At 35.4% G+C, this 21,804-nt stretch overlaps 1 protein-coding gene and 1 long non-coding RNA gene across 3 annotated transcripts in view; one reads left to right on the forward strand and one right to left on the reverse strand.

Annotated features, from left to right (window-relative positions):
- Positions 1-3,349: 3,349 nt before the first annotated feature.
- Positions 3,350-19,821, forward strand: LOC149797649 (uncharacterized). 2 transcript variants are annotated; one of them, XM_089962554.1, is made up of 9 exons: positions 3,350-3,582; positions 6,526-6,605; positions 9,639-9,885; positions 12,463-12,579; positions 13,066-13,699; positions 14,112-14,277; positions 14,766-14,948; positions 17,232-17,473; positions 19,118-19,821. In XM_089962554.1, the coding sequence occupies exons 2-9, from the start codon at positions 6,535-6,537 to the stop codon at positions 19,738-19,740; spliced, it is 2,283 nt and encodes a 760-aa protein (XP_089818680.1). In that variant the 5' UTR covers positions 3,350-3,582; positions 6,526-6,534; the 3' UTR covers positions 19,741-19,821. The 2 variants fall into 2 exon arrangements, with proteins under 2 accessions (XP_089818680.1, XP_089818681.1); XM_089962555.1 differs by lacking the exon at positions 3,350-3,582 and having other exon boundaries at positions 4,561-6,605.
- LOC149797650 (uncharacterized) overlaps positions 4,313-21,804 on the reverse strand; it is a 29,267-nt gene continuing 11,775 nt past the window's right edge. The window contains exon 2 of the long non-coding RNA XR_016421855.1: positions 4,313-4,564. This is a non-coding gene — a long non-coding RNA (uncharacterized LOC149797650). The remainder of the gene's footprint in view (positions 4,565-21,804) is intronic.

The raw sequence follows: 21,804 nt of genomic DNA on the forward strand, positions 1-21,804 counted from the left end.
TGAAATATAGCATCTCAGAGAAGATTGTTTTGGATTATATTGTCACTCTGTAAATACAGAACCTGTCAGATCATACACAACACAGGCTTGTCTCCTGTGTTCTCTGCTGACACTAGCATCAGATGAGGACGCAAAGCCAACCAAGAGGAATACAGTGGTCCAAGACCAACGAAGAGTAATACAGCGGTCCATGACTGGACATTGCAGATGATATTGTGATGATGAAAAAACACTAGCCTATTATACATTATTGGTTCTCCACCAAAACTGTGCCAACTTAAGAATTTCCTCAGTTGGGCATTCCGTTGTATCAGTGAAACGCGTTCATCTTTTTAGAATTGGAGCTCCCGAACAGAAAGCCTCAGCATTTCAGAAAGTGAAAAACCATGTCATTTCAGAAAAATGTGCTTGTGTGTGAGAGATATTATTGGCAGCTCATCGTCAACAAATCCGAGACAGTCTAATGTTTGTAACTGGCAAGGATTGTGGTCCAAAGACTGACCCATTGTCAATGTTTGTGAAAAAAAGATGGGGTTGTAAAGGTGTGTTTTTAGAAGACGAGTCTGTGAAAAAAGGCCGCCCATCCTTTTACAAGCGATTATTTATCTCTTTCGGGGACTTAAAGGCGTTTGATTGCATTGCATAGAATTTCAATGCGTCTTTTGTATTTTTGCCTCACTAAGTCTCTTTCTTTTCTTTACTTAAATTTAAGATGTTCACAAATTGCGTGGAAATAAGATCGTCCAAGACCTCTTCCAAACCGGTGAAACATGACTTCAATGGCGAAATCGTATTCATATTGCAAAAGTTTGGCATACAAAATATATGATAAATAAAGGTATCATCTGATTCGTTAATATATATTCGTAATATATATTATTAAAAACTTGGACCCAGATGCATGATGGGTGAGAGGATGTTTGAGGGAGAGGGAATCTCTTTTCAATGAGGTTTGAGAAAGAAAGAAAGAAAGAAAGAAAGAAAGAAAGAATGGTGTCAAAACAATGACTTGAGAAAAATATATGTTAAAGGAGCGCCAATCGAGACATGTTCATTTATTTTATCGTGTATTTATTTTTGATTCAGAATGTCTGAAGATTGTGAACCTAAAATTGTGTTCAATGTAAAAAAATAATAACAAAAATTAAAAAAATAAAAATCATTGAGCTGCATTGTGTTTCCTCGTCTAAAATAGAGCTGGACAGCATAATATAATCACGTGATGATAATCATAGCTGTCATCTAAGGCAGAATTGGCAGGTAGATTGCATATTGATGCTCTGACATAACTTCTTGCAACAATTAAAAGAAAACTATCTACTGCTGTAGCCGATGGGGTGAAGTAGTTTTAATGCATACTAATGTATTCTCCTATAAGTAAAACCATATTTGACACACAGCTTTAGGGCATCTAATTAGTGCAAGCAATTTATTGTGTCTGTCGGGGTCCTGACAAAGTTATAACGAGCTAAAGTCATATTGTAACGTGTTCTCTCTCTCTCTCTCTCTCTCTCTCTCTCTCTCTCTCGTAAAATAAAATAATAGAAGGATAAGCCTTCTATTTATTTTAGTATGGTAAAGATGGATTCATGGCTGGAGTCTGGTTTGAAAAAAGATATAAAAGAAAATTATCGTTTTCGGCATGAAAAAGATAGTCTCCAAAATAACATTTGTTACGTGTACGTGTATCTGTTCAGGACAATAAAAAATATAAGATCCATTAGAGATGATATTGTTGTGTCACGAGCTATAATGCTAGTAAAACAGTTTTAAAATAAAATAAACACACGTCAGTTTGTATATATTAATACGCCATTCCCCTTTTCCTCTTGGATGCCCTCACATAGTGGAGGGGTTTCACTTATATCCCACCCCACCCCCATTTCAAAGGTAAACATGTTTTGACCTACATCCACAAAACTTAATTGCTGACCACTCCATGTTTGTTATGTATACTTAATTTGCATTGTATGTTTGTTTGCTGGGGGGGGGGGGGGTCTCTTTATATGCTATGGGTTCTGTAAAGTTTTATTTCTGTATCTGATCTTGTCCAAAATCAACTTCATTGGCTACCTGACCATAGTCATTGAATTTTTTAAAAATTCTGTAAACGTCGAACACATAGTCTATATTTCTCTGTGAGCTTAGGATAAATATTAAGACCATGAACTTAGTCTGAGCCAAGGTCATGATCTTTATCCTGTCCTTTAGTATAATGTTAGTAACATACCTTCTAATAATAACTAGAATTGTTCCAGAAATTAACTTTTGACCATTATTTGTTGTCTTAGTTTTTTTTTAAATATTGTTTAATGGAAGATCCGTAAGCTGTAAAATTTTGCAGAATCATTTGTATTATTATGTCTAGTATTTCATGTGGGCTAAACATATTTATTAAACTATTATTCTGTGGAAATACAAAGTGCTCATATAAATATTCTTGGACAGAGGTATTAACTGGGAATTATAGTGATTAAACTAGGAAACCTTGGATTATATTACTGTGATTCAATAAAAGACTATTTGCATATCATGACAATTTAGGCCATTGATACATTCGTACATTAGAGGCAGCAAGGCCACTAAAGGCACGTCAGCACCATCAGCGTTAGAAATTATTTGAAATAACACTAAAGTTTATTGAAAATTTAATTCTTTTGGAATTGGATTAGAAATTTTGGGATTATTTGGGATTTTATTCGCAATGCTGTAAGTTATTTTCACAATTTCACTTCGTATTCTAGGGAAATAAATTGTTTATTGAATTTTACAAAACTTGTTTGTTTTCACTCCTTTCTATTACTTTTTTTAAGACCACATAGTCGTAATATCGTACAAAATAAAAATGAGAAAGTGACCTAGAGTTATTAGTGAGCAGGAACTCACAAAATAACGTACACTTCCGTGACAAAAGTCAGAGTGTTTGAGAGTGTCCAGCTAACCAAAGAATTTAGGTCGTATCAACCCACTTGTGATATGAAATGACTAATTCCCTAACCCACTCGGTATGAACTTTTGGTGGTAATTGGTTACATTGTTTTAGAATTTGAACGCAGACACCAATTTTATGTAGTGTTCAAAATATTGTTAAAGAGGCCATAGTGACCCAATTATTTATACGAAACGTTTTCTTCCTTAGATGTATTCGTAATGTAATTATTAAGTCAAAAAGTGTTATAATTCGAGCACTGGCACCATATTTCAATACTGTTCAGAATCCAGAATATGTATTAATTCCCGGAAATTTTGAAAAATTCAATAAAATCAGCTTGAAGACTGCTTGTAACATGAGCATTGTGCACATCTCATCTTAGTGAATTCAGTTAATGTCACTGTGAGCGTCATTACTCACGTTATGTTAACTGACTGAGGGTGGGGGCGGTCTTCCTCCACCATTTAGGGCCTATACTTGCCGCCATGTATAGCCTATCTTGTGCTGACAAATGGCGTTAAAGACTACAAATAAAAACAACAATAACAACTCAATTTAGTAGTTGCCTTACCTAGTTCATATCACTTCTAACCAGTCAAGATCTGGGCGTAGAATGGCGGTGTTTATATCCTGTTAGCCGACACAGGCAGGTATGTATATACAATAAATAAACGTACATGAAACTGTAGATGGGCATTTTTTTTATGGTATTCCCGTTATTTACACCAGCTGATAGTGCATATGGAAATAATGAAAGGGTACGATGAAGATTCATTCAAATTTGACGAAGTTGTTACCTGAAAACCGCTGTTAATGACACGAACGCCAATTGATGGTAGATCAACATTTTGCTGAAGTCGAGCACGAAATAAGCACTTTGTAATGAATATGTTGTTCTCTACCTCTTGAGGTTGACTTAAATAATAAGACTGGGGCGAAGAAGCGAAGACAGGGGAGTTTCTTGACGGATAAATGGTTATAACTATGTCTGGCAAAGCCGAAAATGTAGGACCCTTATCTACCTGTGTACGCTTTCCCCACCCCACCTCCACACAATACAAAACGATATTTCCGGATGGAGCCCGAAATTTCAAACACTTTAGCTTCATGAAGTCGATAATGTAATGTTAACCAATTTATGATAAAGCAGCCCTTGAGAAGCTATGCCATAATAGCAGTAACTTTACTATGCCTTTGTATACCTATTGTGTGAACATATATATATATATATATATATATATATATATATATATATATATATAGAGAGAGAGAGAGAGAGAGAGAGAGAGAGAGAGAGAGAGAGAAAATTATAAATATACACCAGACAAAAAGGAAAGTGCTATCCCTGGATTCTACAGAAGAATGCTTGATAATAGTAGGCAGAATTAATATTTTAATACAAACAATACTATAATACAGGTTAGAGAATTTAATTCGTACTCTACGGAGATTTGAACCCAGGTCCGAGGGTAAACGGCACCCATCGCCTTTCCTGCACGCACGAGTCCATATTCCCTCACGACTAAGCACATATGGCCAAAGAAGTATGTTCCTCAATCGGTGTTACATGCACTCTGTGTAGCATGACGACTCAGTAGCTAATTTTCATGTATCTACAGTCATTCCGGATTCCTGCAAAAGAAATCAAGGTATATAGAATTAATTATAGAGAATTATGAATATAAACCAGACAGAACGGAAAGTGCTATCCCTGGATTCTATAGAAGAATGCTTGATAATAGTAGGCATACTTAATATTTGAATACAGATAATACATTGATATACATGCAATCATTATTGAAAGTCAGTAAAAGTGGCTTGCAACGACAGTCATGAGGAATGCAAGTTTTGTATCTAAAGTCTGTAGATTCTCAGCTTGCAGTTTCTTTCTTTAATTCAGTTAATCTGTCTCATCGGTTTTGCTGTCTTTCCTGCTATACACAAACACCTAACCGCAACATGTGGGACCCCTTGTTTAGCTGTTTACTATTCACCACCACCGCCACGAACTAAATTATATTTCTGGATCATTTTATGCTCCAATTTAGAAGCAAAATAAATAGAAAAAAGGTTAACACATGGCTATTGACCCTGTCTTGGCTATGATATGAAGAGGGCATTCTATTTCCACAATATTATCGTGTCAACCTCATTTATTTCTTGCATTCGATAGTAATCGTTGCTCTTAAATTTACCCTTCAGCTCATCTTTTCTTTCCTCTTTAATGATATTTTTATATTTTTTAAATTAATTTTTGTAAAACAAACAAATTTGGGGCTTATTGAGGCATCAATCTGGAAAGCTGAAATTTATATACAATATCGGGATATAATAATATAGCATCGAGAGATAAGAGGACAAAGCTGACTGTCCAACACCAAGTTCACGTAATTTCTAACCCTGCATGAACTAGAAGTACAATGATGTGTTTAGATCCTGTTAACCGATACGTATCTGTGTGTATATAAAATAAACCTATCGTAGTTCTTAAATAGCCATTTATTTTGTTTTGGGGCTTATTTTTGTTTTTCTTTTTGAGGCATCAGTCTGGAAAACTCAAACCTCAGTATAATGTCAAGAGATACGAGTATATAGTTGACTGACTTATACCAAGTTCATATAATTTCTAACCCGCCATTATATGAAGATAGTTTAGATTTAGTTAGGTATGCATATATAATAAATCAACATTCATGCAGCTGTAGATGGTCTTCATTTTGATTTTACGCTCTCAACGCAAATAGGTAATGTATCTGGAAACGATAACAAGATATATTTATACCAACATCTAGGACGCATTTTTTTTAAAAAACAAATACGAGCGTTTGTCCGCGTATATTTAGAGAAGAAAGAAATGCAAGTCTCTGGTAATGTCATAGCTTTACGATTTTTGTCTCAGTGATGTAGTCTTATCATATAATTACTCGCAATCAAACTGATGAAGGACAGTGACCTAGAAATATCGAGATGTACACAGAGGACAGCCGAGTTCTGGTACACAAAGTAGGCGAGAAACATCACATAGTAAGATAGTGCCGAAGGTAACATACAACTGTGCGGATTATAATGATTTCAGTGACAAACCTTTGCACGGTCAGTAAGTATAAGTAACCCTAAGTCAAACAGCATACTAAGATTGTAACACATACTAACATATATATGTATATTTATTTTGTATTATTCTTTACTTAATGATTAAGCTACGTATATTTGTAATGATTATGTTATGCATAATGGTAATTTGTAATTGAGCTTAGTCCAAAATCAAGTCCACCTTGTACCTGACCAAGGACATTCATTTTGTAAACAACATAATGCACGGCTAATATTTCTCCGTGAGTGTGTATTAAATATTCAGTTCATTATCAATGGAAGTAAACGTGTTTATTTGGGTCTGGATCTAGGATACAGATTTCCACTTGAAAATTCCTAAACTTGTTGACAAGTAAGAATATTCTAGAAATGAATTTTTGACCTTCATCCTGATTCAGTTTTTGTGTCTTAGCGTCTTATATAATGTTGCTTACTTGAGAAATGAGTAATTCTTGCCTGAACATCTTGAAGCATTCACTTATATATACTTGCTTACTTAGCCAACGACAATGGCAACATCGATGTCTCCTGCATCGTGTATAAGAACAGAACTCCCATCATCTGTGAACCGGACTCTAGGGTAGGTACAATACAGTTTATTATCATCGTCATTTTTCACGTTTCAAATTAAACAAAAGAAATTTATAATAGCTCCCTTAACATTAAGGTCATAAAATAATTCCTTCTGCTAACCTCTGGTGTGAACCGAGGTTTTAAACCTTTTAAATGCTTATAACTCTATACCGTGTTTGATATAGAGACTTCAAATGATGAAGTAAAACCAAAACTGTTTTGCTATTTTCTTCGCAAAATTGAACTAGGTGGCTTAGACTTTTGATAAGTCTTAATGTCCTTCCGATCTCTGTTTTTCAAGCATTTCATTTTCCATCGTTTGTTTGACAGTTCATCTTCTCTGTTCAGGGACCTTTAAATGTCATCTGGTAATTTCTCCCAGGAGTGGAGAGAATAAGTAAAGATTTTTGATTCCTGTTAGACCAGTCTTTTTTAGTTGAACCGCATCATACGACCTAACGTTAAACTTGTCTCAAATGTGGTCGTCTTGTACATCTTCTACTTCTGAAAGAGGAACACACACAACGATTTTAGCATATATTGATTAAGACTGACATACATGAAGTAGACATATTGCCAGGCACGATTCGATAAACGTTTGACATATATAGTATTGCAACTACTTACTGACGTGACTGCGGAACTTACTCCTTTGGAAATACCGTCTCATTTTATTATGTGATTACGAAAAATACACCTTTAAAATAAAAACACCACTTTTTTATCATGTGATTGCGGAACAGGTTTCCTCTTCAACAAAGTAACATCTCATTTTATAGCCAACAACTTAAGGAAGGGTATCTAAGAATAAGAATAAAAGGAAAACACACTGAAATATAGCAACAAAACTGCGACTCGGTGCCCAAAACGATGCATATTTGAATAATGTACTCTTCACCTCAGCAAACAATAAGGCCACCCCCATATCTCGTTAGTAATATAATTTCTTTCAAGAGCTTAGTAACTATATTTATTTCATTTGCTTAGTAACTATATTTCTTTGAAGCGCTAAGTAACTTCAGTTCTTTCAAAAGGTGTCTTACTGTGAATATACTATACTGTAGGTCAGGCTGTCGGATAGGAGAGCAAATTCATTTTACAGGATACATGGGGATACTGGTATTAAGACTTACAGACATGAAGTAGACATATTGCCAGGCACGATTCGATAAACGTCTGACATACATTGTATTGCAATACTTACTGACGTGATTGTGGAACATACCCCTTCTAAAACAGCATCTCATTTTATAACGTGTGTGTGTGTGTGTGTGTGTGTGTATATATATATATATATATATATATATATATATATATATATACAGACAGACAGAGAAAGACTATTGGAATAATATATATAAAACAAGTATTTGCAAGTTGGTATGTTTGGTATGTTGTCAGCAAAGTATATATATAGGTCCGATCGACAAGAAATGTTTGGGTTGACTTGACGACAGAAAGTATGAAACTTGGAATTAAAAGGATTAAATTATCAGAAGGACTTGAATTGCTTTGTGAGTGATCAGGCAAAATTTGAAATTCAGTAAATACCAAACCATGATCATTTAATCCTATATTTTAGTCCATTGAGATAGTGTTACTTATTGTAAATATATCTCTTCTTTATTGTCCAAGCGAAAACCATTACAATCGTTCTTGCAGATTGCTTTCCGATAATGTATGTTTGAATAAATGTGCAAGATTTCATTGGTTAATTGACAGAGACTTCCAACTTAGAAATGACATTACGCAAAGATATATTTCAATTTCCCAATTAAATGAAGTCTTACATCAAAAGGGGTTAGATGAGTTTTGCTGCATAACGGAAGTCCAGATGCATACATTCATACCAGTATCCTCGTGTATCCTGTAAAAAGCAATGAGGCAACTACTTATTTATTTAATTTGTCACGACTCTATGGTCACAAAGTAAGTAACAAAAAAAACAAGTTTTGCAAAACTTAACAAAGAATTTAAGTAGCAAAGTCAAAAATGAAAATGTGAGAGGAACTTAGAGTATTATGATGTTAATCCAGAATAATCCTGATAAACCTTTATGAAAATCCTAAATGAATCAAACAGTTTTGTATAAATTTCAAAACCGGAAGTGTACTGGTTCACCTAGAATCGTGACGTTGTCAAGATGGCGTCGTTCAAAACTCCATTAAATAATTCACAACAGTTCCTAAGTAGTACTATAGACCAAATAGTTATCACTTTCTATTTCCAATGAGGGGCCCCTAGTGGCCGAGTGGTCTAAAGCGCTCTCCGTTACGGATCACTGCCATCTCACCTCTGTCTGCGTGGGTTCGAGTCTAGGATTCGGCTAACGTGGTTATGTCAGAAAGCTCGCCAGTAGCTTCTCGTGGGTTGGTGGTTCTTCCCGGGGTTTTCCTGGGTTATTCCTCCACCATTAATACTGGCTGCCATGCATAGCCTATCGTGTGCTGAAATATGGCGTTAAACCCCACAACAACAACTATTTCCACTGAACAGTCCAAGAAAATGTTTTCCCTCTAGAATAATATCTAAGTACAGCATAAAACACGTCTGCAGACTTAAAGCAGGAACACAAGATATGTGGATGGCTTCAAAATCGGAATGAATCTGATTAATCAGTTCTCTCTTTATATCCAACAAATATTACAACTCTTATTTCACAATATACCCCCACGTGGTAGATCACACTACTCAATTTGCGTCGAACTTGCCCAATCATGTGACCTAATCCAACCAATGGGAAGTTATGAAATTCTTCTAGAAACATCGAAACCCCATCAACCAATTAGAAATTAATCCAAAGGCAACATGAAGACTATTATAAATAATTGTCAACACAAATGTAAGTGTCTATTTATAAATCTTATGTATTTTTTATGATTTTAACATATTCAAGTCATGTAGCAAAACAAACTAAAGATGTTATATACAATTTACAGCCATGAATCAAAATGATAAAATCAAAAGTTTGAAAAAAGTATAGATATAGATAACAATTTATTTATTTATTTACTTATTTATTTATTTATTTATTTAAAAGTGTGGTCGTTCCAGTGTTAAAGAAGCACGAGACGGCATTGCTATTGTTACTCGGATTTGGAGCTGTGTCAGTGTGTGTAGCTATACTCTACAGATTGATAAGAAAATACCTGTTCCATGACCAGCAGAACGTCGATTCAGCGTTTGACGCCGGCGGACGCGTAAGCACAAGCCTGACGGCAGTCACCGTGGCCTCTCAGCTCTTATGGCCTGGAGACCTTCTTCAGAGTGCAACTATTACCGTGAAGGTAAAGCAGCTGATTTATCAATTCATAATTGGCGTCATTTTTTATTTCAACCCAATCAATAGTCGAGATTCGTTCGCCAGAAAAGGTGATTTGCTTGGTGATTATTGCCCTAGGTCCTTTCATTTCCTTTATGCATCCAATATTCAAACTGCTTTTTTATATTTAGGAGACATTTGTGTCATGATATGGATTATAACACTTATTTTACTCGGTCTTTTTCGCTGTATTTCAAAATAAACAGTTGTATTTTTAAATGCAAATCTTAAAACATGACCGTGGACATGTTCCGAGGAAACCTTCCTCTTGGACTTTCCTCCGTTTTTGACCTTCCTCCAAGATAAAAGCTTTTTGGTTTATTTTCATTAGAACGTGCGTAATTCTGCAGGCATCTGCGACAATTGTCACAAAGACTATTTTTAGTTAAAAGGATAAAACTATTTACTTGGACAATAGTTTTCACTTGCCGGAAACAAGATCATAACCTGTATTTGAAAATGATTGATGAACAACAAACCAAATACACTGGAAACTAATGCTGTCAAGAAATCAAATACATTGGAAACTAATTCTGTCAAGAAATCAAATACATTGGAAACTAATGCTGTCAAGAAATCAAATCTCAAATACATTGGAAACTAATGCTGTCAAAAATCAAATCTCAAATACATTGGAAACTAATGCTGTCAAGAAATCAAATCTCAAATACACTGGAAACTAATGCTGTCAAGAAATCAAATACATTGGAAACTAAAGCTGTCAAGAAATCAAATACATTGGAAACTAATGCTGTCAATAAATCAAATCTCAAATACATTGGAAACTAATGCTGTCAAGAAATCAAATCTCAAATACATTGGAAACTAATGCTGTCAAAAATCAAATACATTGGAAACTAATGCTGTCAAGAAATCAAATACATTGGAAACTAATGCTGTCCTTCTTTGATATTCATAACCTTTTGCAGTGTTCTAGTAGATATTTTATTGTGAATGGAATTGTAGACTTTATAAAATATTGGTCTCATAAAATTGAATTTTCAGGTTACCTCATTTACTCATTTTTTGTCATTGTTCTTCCATAGGATATTATCGTAAGACACAACACATCATCGGCATGAAAGTAAATTGATGACCATGAGAATTAAAGACCTAACGATATGTTTAATTGCGCTTGAATACAAAAAAAAAAAAAAACGTGCGTCTAATTAGTACTTATCGGCTGTCTCTATTTAATTGGAACTATGAACGAGTTTTGTTTTATCTACACCACACGACGTTAAGAGTGAAGTATAGTTTTTAAAAAATACGAGTCAATATTTCCCCATATACATGTAGTAACCTTTTTTATATATTCATTTTGATTTTCTAGCTAAGGCTGAATAATAAAAAGAACACACCACAAGAAACAAAGTAAATGAATTGCTGCTTGAGTCCGAAGTAAATAGACATCCATAGATTAATAACACAGTGACAGTATTCATTCGCACATATTACCGCCAAGCGACCTTAGCACTTGGTAGCTTATAGCGCTCTAAGTCATTCGTTTTAAAAAGAAATCTCATTTTGGTCAACTTAAAATTGAAATTTAGAATCAAATTGTGAATGAATGTGCCTTGAAAGAACATTGCCAGTTGGTCTGGATTGGAGGTGTTTCATTTATATGTCGATCCAAATAAATTCTGCTTTTCTAGCTGTGATGGACATGAGTTATGAGCTTGGTTAATTTATGTACGATGTGTTTAATACATGTATGAACTTTGGTTCTCAATAAAAATAAAGTAGTTCCATACACACGATAATTATTTTCAGACACACATGTCGTGCACTGTGTAGCATTGAAGTATGGATAAATACTGCACGGTAAGTTAATTGACTTAATGGAAAAAATGAACATGTAATAAAATATTTAATGTGATTTTGAATCCATTACAATTAAATGGACAGTCAGTTCACAATATTACGACTCTATGGTCTTACACTAAGTAAAAGAAAAGAGCGAATACCAACAAGTTTTGTAAAATTCAATATTTAATTTATTTCTCTAAAACACACAGTGAAAATTTAAAAAGAACTTTCAGTATTACGAGTTAACTCCCAAATAGTCCAAAAAGTTATATCAACAGTCCTAATCAATACGGTTCTAATTAAATTCCACTGGTGTTCGAAATAAGATTCAAAACTGAAGGTGTTGATGTGTCTGCAGTCTTGAATGTACTAATGTACCACTCACTTGAAGTGTCATGATTTGCCAAGAGTCTTCCAAGTAATCACAATAATATAATTTAAGCTGTTCTTGTTGGAATCCACTATCCAGAACATTATTGCGCACTTTGTAATACCAGAGAATAATAATTTGAATAAATAATTCATCCTATATATAAAAAAAACCTGAACAAAACAATACACGTCATTCTGCTTCTGATGTTATATATCACTGTGAATTAAATCCAAAATAGCCCAAAAAGGTATGTCACCAACCATAATAAATAAAAGTTTATACATGAAGATTATATGACTGAAGAGAATATTCATAACTGCCTTAAAAGTAATAGTACTTTTAACTATTGTATTTTTACAGAGTGGTATCTCTGGGCCATTTTGGTACACAGTGGGTGCTGCTTTGAACATTGCTCTGTTCCCAATAGTATCCGTGCATCTAAAGACACGTGCACCAGGGGCAAAAACCTATTTGCAGGCATCTCTCTTTCTCTCTCTCTGTCTGTCTCTCTCTCTTTCTCTCAAAAGTATAGGCTGACGAGGGAATGGAAAAAGATGTATAATAACAGTTGAACTCATTCAAATAGCGTGATTGAACTTACTTGCCATTCCTCGTTGCAGTAAGTATAAAAATGAAAATATTTACCTACCCAATACCAGAGACTGTGTTACACAATTTAAATTTGAATAAATGCTCTCGTCAAAAAAGTATTAGTGTAGCAGACTGAAAACTTGCATTCCATTTGTTGTTTTAATTTGTATTTTCAAAATATGTCATAATCATAGGTAAAATATTGCTCATATTAGCTTGTTTAAAAATTTTGAAATCGACTTTTTAAGCCAGAATGGTCGGAAAAGTGAAGTTTGTGGATTCTACTCCTTTTAGAAGAAACTGCTTTAATGAATACTGAAAGTTTGCTGGTAATAATCTTAAAACTTTTGTAAAGATTCTTTTATCGAACAGATCATGCAAGCGCGGTTCGGCAAGCCAGCTCACGTGATATTCTGCATCCTCGCCTTATTGGTCAACTTGGTCGTGGTCTCTGTCCTAATAGTAGCGGGAATAACCGCAATACAGTCTCTCACAGAGGGCGCTTCAGACGAGTTTTGCGTGCTCATTGTGGCTGTCCTGTTTGGCTCATATTCCTTTGTTGGAGGTCTTGGGACTACTTTCTACGTGTCTTATTTGAACGCTCTCATTATATTCAGCATCTTGGTGTTTCTTAATGTTAAAATTCTGTACATTTCCGATGCGGGAAGCAGCATTGGATCTTTCGAAAAGATCTATGACCGTATGGTGTGTATTCTTGGACCTGAAGGAAATCATGACAGAAGTCTTATGTCTTTTCGCTCAGAAAATGGGATTGTTTGGGCCTTTATGGGTTTGTGTGTGACCACATCTTTGACCTACTGTGACCAAGCCTCGTGGCAGAGTAGGATTGCAGCTAAACCTCTACAGGGAGTACTGGGGTTCCTTATCGCTTCTTACATTTGGTTTGCCGTCCCGACATCCATAGCGACATCAACTGGGCTGGCATATTTGGTTATGAGCTCTGAAAATGCAAGCAGTGCGCTTTCTGTTGGTGACATCGATGCAGGTTTGTTTTGCACACTAATGCAACTAAATAAACAAAAGATTTTATGTATTTTGGAATACGTGTTTTATGATAGTCTTCAGGAATTGTATTTGCTAAACACAATCGATTGTTGGAGACAGTATATACTTAAATTACTATGTTCAACTGTATCTAGAACAAATATTTATTTATTTTATTTATCTTTTTGTTATTTTATGTGATTTGTTATTTTTGTTATATTGTAAATCTTCTTGACTTAGTGTCCATACAGTTAGAATGGCATGTAATGAGTCTATGATGCCGGCAAAAATATTTTAGTCAGAGACTCAAAGTGTGCGAAACATAAGAAGTGTTGTACAGCTTATTTTCAATGATATCATGACTTTGACAAGTGCATGAAATTCTCATGAATGATGAAATGTTCTGCATTTAGGTCTTGTGACGCCGTTCATGACCCAGAAGATACTAGGAGATGTTGGGGCCTACCTGATTCTCACACTGACAGCTATGACTTTGATGTCAACAGGGTCAGGAGAGGTCATGGCGGTGTCTGCAATTATAGTTTATGATATCTACCAAATCTACATCAATCCTTTTAGGTAGTATTTACCCAAACGATGCATGGTTTAATTCATACACATTAAGTGTCGAATATTCGTCTGGTTATGACTGCGTTTATAATAAATATGTTTGTTTTAGTTTACGCAAATCATACTTCATTCTACTTAGATCAGGACCTGCTGCCGACGCATTATGCGCAGGCATATTGTAGTCTACGCTGTTCGCCATCATATGCGCGATACTATGCACATAAATAAATTGTAGGTCATGTGTGATAATTAAAGTGGTCTGTTCTATGTTGTAATTATTACTGAAACTATATTTAGTTTTCTGGATAAATTATACATTTTTTCACTTCACATACTCTATGCTATTTTGTCAATATTTAAAATTGCTCATGTAATTTTATTTGTAAAACTAACTGCATATTGTACTGGTTATTCCATTCGAAAAAAATACATTCTAATCGACTTTCTTTCATAGAAGTATTGAACGTCTCACTCAGTTTTAAAACTTTATATTTCAGATCAAATTTGTCTAAATTCGATTGCATCCTGTGTGGACGACCAAAGCAGCGCAGTCTGAGGATAGTTCCTGTTGCAAACCTAGATAACGACGAAATTGTCTGCAGCTGCCCGGATGTGACGTCATGCACAGCGTGCGAGAAAGACGAGGGGAATAAAAGAAACTCTAAAGATGCTGTTTCTGAGTAATGTGGAAAAAAGCAAAATTATATTATTCTGTGTAACAAAACAATAGTTTCTGTTTATACTGACTAGAATAATAGCCATTTGATTATTACCATTATTTCGTAACATAAAAGTTCGATTGCAGACGAGATGACATAGTGGACAGAGCGATTATCTTTCATTCATATGTCAATTATGAATATTACATGATCAATGTACACCTATTTTAATGTCCAAAGCATCTCCATCGTAGCTACACGATACGACAAGAGCGTTCTTAAATCTTGTCATAACAGGAAAAAGTAAACTGACCCATATAATTCCCGTAGCTAAAACGAGATATTATATAAGAGATCGCCTGAATATTAGCGTTTGAAGTTCTGATTAATCTTGACGTATTTCTGGAATATCATGGATTTTGTTTCTGGGTACATACAACCATACCGATCTGTATAATCAAGCACAACAAAACCTATTAAGACTAATAATGTGTTCATAAAGCACATATGCCAATGCAGAGTACCTTAAAGTGACATAAACGCAAATCCAAATGAAGCTGTAACCACAGGCATTGGGTGTTAATAAATTTATTCATTTATTCTTTATTTTGAATGGGGAAAAAAGCAAATAACAAGACAGAACATAGTCCGATAAATCCCCACCCCACCCCATCTGTGTTGATACTGATGCACAATATGTGGGTCTAATGTCACCTGTTCATTAAAATGTGCAATTTTGCTGCATGCAAAATATATCCAGAATAAACTGGCGTACACTTTAAACACATACCGGTAATTAGTAACAGCCATATCTAGCATGAAATTCAAATAGGCCACAGGACAGAGGGTTATACTTTTCCACATGGATTTACAAGTCACCAAGCTATAGAATTTGCATCAGAGGTATAACATACATGCCACCAACAGAACCCTTCAGCCAACGGTAGCTACACGGCCGTGAGAATTACAGGTAAGTGTATAAAGTGTATACCGATGTGTGCAGCCAAAACTGACTGCAGATATTTGCGTGTTTTAATGAACAGGTGATGTCTGCCCTAAATCGCCAATCAACATCATCACGGGTGAGGGGCTGATTTGTGGGCCTACGGAGAACACTAATCGCAGGGCGGTTGATGCTTGGTTCTACAATTGTGTTGCTTACACGTATTTGTCTCTAATGCATGTTCCCATCATGATTTATGGAACACATTGATCTCCATTCAGTAGCGACTATATAGCCTCGATACATTTTTATAGGTGAATCAATGACTTTGAAACGACCGAATTTATAGAAGGCCCAATTGTTTCACTCATGCTTACTGTCACAATCAAGTTTAATATGTCCCGGGACGTCCGATTGTTCAAAATACAGAACAGCATGTTTTGACGTATTTCGAAAAATGCAAAGTCCTGTCGATCGCTCAAAATTTTATAAAGATTCCATTCTCATAATGATGGTCTAAACGTATTCAGACCACCTCAGTTATTTCTGAGAAACCGACATTCCTCAAATGGATGGAGGCGCAGTAATTTACAGAAAAATCACATATCTTGCTCGCCTGAAATTTCTGCGCAGCAAATGAAACCGAAATTCGGACCACCTTTGCTATTTCTAAGATTTGATTGACTGTAAGTGTAAGATTGACCCACCAGTTAGGAATGAAAAATAATTCGATGAATTCGCGATTACTCATTCTCTTGTTACGTAAATAGCCGAAGTGATCAGTTATCGTTTTTATGTTAAACTTATTTAGACCACCTAACTTATTTCTGTGACACAAAAATATTCCTCAAATGTATGCAGGCGCAGTACTTAACAAGAAAATCATATTTTGTTCGCCTGAAATTTCTCAGCAGCAAATGAAACCGAAATTCGGACCACCTCTGCTATTTCTACGATGTGATTGACTATGATTGATTGACCAGTTAGGAATGAAAATATAATTCGATGTATTCGCAATTACTCTGTCAATCCCTTGTTCCGTTAATAGTCAAAGTAGTCCGAATGGCAGTTTTAAGTACACATTCAAAGAATCATCAATATGATTGAGCTCTAAGTTGCGAAAGGGTACAGGCTGGTACTGATAAATTTATATTATCCAATCAAGAACAGGCATTGAATTTAGATCTGTCTCGTGTGATTGGAGCTTGTGGTGGAGTTAGAGATAGTGCTTGTATTCGTAATTTATAACCAAGATTTTAAAACAGCGAACACGGAAACATATTGTTTTACTGCAGATTTCAGGTTATTATTGTTCTTATTCTTGCTACTGTATATTAAATGCTACATTTTTTGCATTTCAGACTTTATAAGTGCCCGTACCATAGCCGCTACCGCATTTATCAGGATAAGTTGTACCGCTACAAGAGCTGGTGTATTTTGTGGGTGACGGTAGCTATAGTGCCACTCGGCTTGGCGATCATCGCAAGTGGCATTGACCTCAACTGGTCCATGCTGTTTGGCTTTATCATCACAATCCCCTGCTTCCCTACCATTGTCCTGGCCATCTTCTGGAGCAAGACGTCCGGTGCTGGCGTAATTTCAGGTAAAATAATCGTCTCAGATCCAATATTATGATGAACTTTTCACAACAAAGAATGAAAGCTACCAGTAACTTCCCGTGATTCGTTGGTTCTTACCGGATTTTTTCGCTGGTCTTTCCTCCGCCAGTTACACTGGCCGCCATATACAGCCTATTGGTGAGCGTGAAGTGGCTGCTTTGAATGGGATAATTGATGAAAACTCTAGATACACAGTAGAAGATATTTGTGTTATCGATGTCATTAATATGTAGGCTGTTTTTAATATACTGAAGAACCATATGAAGCTCAGAGAGATTATGTGCAAGATGGAATGGGTCCCGCATTTGTTGATGGCAGATCTAAAATAAGACTTTGGGCTGAAGTCTCCAAACAGCTGCTCGGTGAATATGGACGCGTGACTAGGAAATGTAATTGGTGATGAAATATGGGTTCACTCTTTTAATCCTGACTGAAGGGCAAATGAGCAGAGGCCACATATCGCTTGATGTAGTTGGACTGTCCAGTCTTGTATGCATTTTTTTTCCGATGTAAAATGCATGTTCGTCCAGGTACCTAAGCCTGTATCTAACGATGTCACTGGACATTTGTATGCATCCAAAGTGTTGCCAAGGTTAGTAAAACACAACCGAATCTAATGATGTCACTGGACATTTGTATGCATCCAAAGTGTTGCCAAGGTTAGTAAAACACAACCGAACCAGCCGTCCACGCACTGGTACCGGAGATATCCCATCATTTACTATATGACGGCGCACTGATGCAAAAATCCACATAATCCAAATTGACACGTCCTCGATACATCCCTGATTTAGCTCGATGTGATTTTTGGCTGAATCCCGTTATCAAACTTTCGCCGAGGGGCAAATGCTTTCAAAGCCGCCATGTGGTCGGAAGTGCAGTTTTTCGGTGTAGAAACAGCATAACAAAAATTGAAGTCAAAATGGCATTTCAATGATTGTATAATCACACTGAGAAAATGTGTTGATATGCGTGATGAGTATTTCAATGGGATGCACTATCTTACTTTTAGTTAATAGAGAATTTCGTTCAACAGCTCACTACTATTTATAGCTTTTAAATAATAATCCTCGCATCCATATTCGGATAGATTCAGACCAAAACCTTATTTCTCATTAAAATATATTATCATCATTATAGTGGCATGACTATAAAATATAATTCATAAATAATTGTTTTTCTAAGCATTTTGTAAAATGAATTTAAAACATTCATCTGCATTGATAGATTTTCCGTTGTTATTTTTGATTAGTCGAGTCTGAACATATTTTGTTGCCAAAAGTTGGATTAGACAGTCGATTTAAAATCAGTTATATTAACTTGCTAGTTACTCTTCATATATACTCCTACACAACCACATTGTTTTACCTAATGTTTTTGTTTGTTTTTTAACTGATATCTTACGAACAGACGAATATCATAAAAGGCGAGATATAAAAGTCACATGATGCCTACCACCTGTTAGGAATCTGTCTTACATCAACTCTACCACGTTATGTCTGTCAGATCTTTCCTACCATTTTACCCTATAGTATTAATAAGTCTTGAAAATTTGGAAGACCAAAGTGAAGTTTATTACAACAATTATCATGTGCTAATCATTATAGTTTCTTTTCTTCCTCTTTCAGGTGGGTTGTTTGGTTTGGTCTGTGGGGTTTCTGCCACTGTGGGCGTGGCGTCCACCTATGAGGGAGGATTAGGCAACTTCATGGTCAACTCTATCCAAAACTACTCCGTCCTGGCGGGTGCTGGAAGTAGCCTGGTAGTTAGTTTTCTCACCACCGTCTTGGTTTCCTTGGGAACGCACCAGATCCGGAGCACCGATGACGTGGATCGCCAATGGCAGATTATGCGCGAGATTGATAACCCTCTCCATCCTTGGTCTGAACAGTATGCTGAAGATTTTCCTGAATTGAAGAGAGGTGAAAGACCTTCCTCTCACCAGCTGGAACAAATGTTTCGCGTGGCGAAAATTGTGGCTTTTGTAGGCGGTGTATTTACAGTGATTCTTTACGTCGGTGTCATACCAGGAGTTATGGCAAGTCTGAATGTCCTTTCCCTTCACGAGTTCAGGACGTGGACGAATGTGTTACAATTCTTCTGCTTCTCAATGACTGCTGTCGTTATTATTGTGGCACCAACTGAAGAAGTTATTCAAATTTACCGTCAGCATAGACAGAACAAAACGAGGAAGCGACATGAACATAACGGATTATATGCCTATGAAATGACAGTTAGTCCAGAACCTTGACCTAGTTTAAGGGTTTTAGTTGTATTCCATAATTGTTGTCCGCATACTAATTTAAATAAATGACCATGCAGTCGCAAATAATTATCAACTTATTACTCTTGGACATGCAAGAAGCTGCTCCGATTCGTCTTCTTCGATTTGGGTTCTCTATTCATTCGTCCATGTATTAGTGTATGTGTACAAGTCTATACGAGTTTTGTTTGCTTTCTGTTTGTGTGTGTGTGTGTGTGGGGGGGGGGTTGTTGCTGCCGACGGCGACTACCCAGGCTTATTGATTGTAATACAGTGACATGAAGAGAACGATGTAGAACATCGTTCTCTTCATGTCATTGTATTACAATCAATATTTTTAAAAAAAGATGGCTAGAAGTGAAGAATCTTTACTCTCGATAAAACTGCCTCATGAAACTAACATTTCAGGTTCTAAATATAGGTTTCGGGATGATGTGAAGTGTATCTATTTGTTACGGTATGGCATCATTGTGTAAAGAAATGTGATTGCGACCGTGGTAATTGTCTTTGCCCCGCCTTCTGGAGCCAATTTATGTCACTATCGCTATGAACAACATGGCGGTTATCTTTCCTATTGGTAGCTGTTACCATTTTATGCTCTTAAAATAAGCAACAGAAAAGGATGAAAAACAACAAGCTTTGAAAAAAAATTCAGCAAATAATTTATTTCTCCAGAATACAAAGTGAAAATGAAAGACCCCCCCCCCGAACATACTGTCTTGCGAATTATATCCCAAAAAAATCATGAAATTACAGATACAAGTCCAAATATGTCAAGTTCTGAATAAACTTTAGCAGAAATCCGAATTAAGTCCAACGCTGAAGTTTTGATGTCCCTATGATGACCCGTATAATGCTAATGTGCCAATAGTCTTTGGTTGAAACACAGTAAAATAATTCCAGATGTGAATTCACTAACAATTCCAAGGAATGTTTCTGTTCAAATTTTTATATTTTTATAAGCACTCTGTATTTGCAGAGAAAATAATCATTGCATTAAATAATTTAAAGAAACAAATTCCAGCCCAAATGAACACTGAACACAACAATAATACAAATTTATTGTGTTAGAATTTAAACACGAATGAATAACCTTTCTAGTGATAAGATTATATAGTCCACTACTTGGCCTCGGGTTACAATTAGCATTTTCTATATAAACAAAAATTACCTAATGGAAAATAACCATCTAGAAAGTTCTTCATCTTTACAAAATAAAATTTTAGTTATGATTAGAAATCTATTAGTTAAATTATAACATAGAACCTGGACTATATCAGACACACCAGGTACATTGTATGAAATCACAATAACCAAGACCCAGACCCAAATAAACACATTTGCTTCTATTAATAATGATCCTGATAATAAACCCATACACAAAGATAATATTTTAGCTACGTATTAATAGTTTACAGAATAAAATAAAAATTCAATAATTCATGTCAAGTCTAAAACGAACTTGACTGTAGACACGGTTACGCCCAACATACAATGCTACATTACAACAGCATATAACGAAATAAAACACTATTAAAAAAAACTAACAAGCGTGAAAATTAAACATACATAACACTTCCCCTCATAAAGAAAAAGATTTATGCAATAAAGCTATCTTTTATCGTTAATAAAAAATACGTGATTGAAAATTACATAAGAAGTCTTATGAATGACACAAAGCATATAAGAAACGGTGTAGTATTTCTACACACGTGAAAGTGCATCTGTCTTAAATTGTTTTTTTCCCTTGATGTGCTTAATGTCAATATTGCATTCCTGCAACATCGAACTCCTTCATAATAATCTGATGTTTGTTTTTCATCTTGCCAATAGAAATAATAGGGTTGAGACCACTACACAATAATTGGAGAAAGAGCTGAACTAATATACATTCAAAATTGTTGCAAAGCCAATATCAGAGCCAAACATTATATCTCGAGTGTGGAATAATTTCTCTGGTGTTCTTTTAATTTCTTAGAAGAAAAGTCCCACAACGGATGATCTACATTATATTTGTCTTCTTCAATCAATATTGAACCAACCCCAAAATCA

Source organism: Sinohyriopsis cumingii, chromosome 6, assembly GCF_028554795.1.
Source record: "Sinohyriopsis cumingii isolate HCF-2022 chromosome 6, ASM2855479v2, whole genome shotgun sequence".
Lineage (NCBI taxonomy): Eukaryota > Metazoa > Mollusca > Bivalvia > Unionida > Unionidae > Sinohyriopsis > Sinohyriopsis cumingii.

Bases quoted from the DNA above. Each gene is read 5' to 3' on its own strand.
- LOC149797649 (XM_089962554.1), top strand. From the start codon at position 6,535: ATGGCAACATCGATGTCTCCTGCATCGTGTATAAGAACAGAACTCCCA. The intron at 12,580-13,065 runs GCATCTCTCTTT...TTTATCGAACAG, and splicing joins GGGCAAAAACCTATTTGCAG to ATCATGCAAGCGCGGTTCGG. The intron at 14,949-17,231 runs GTAATGTGGAAA...TTTGCATTTCAG, and splicing joins TCTAAAGATGCTGTTTCTGA to ACTTTATAAGTGCCCGTACC.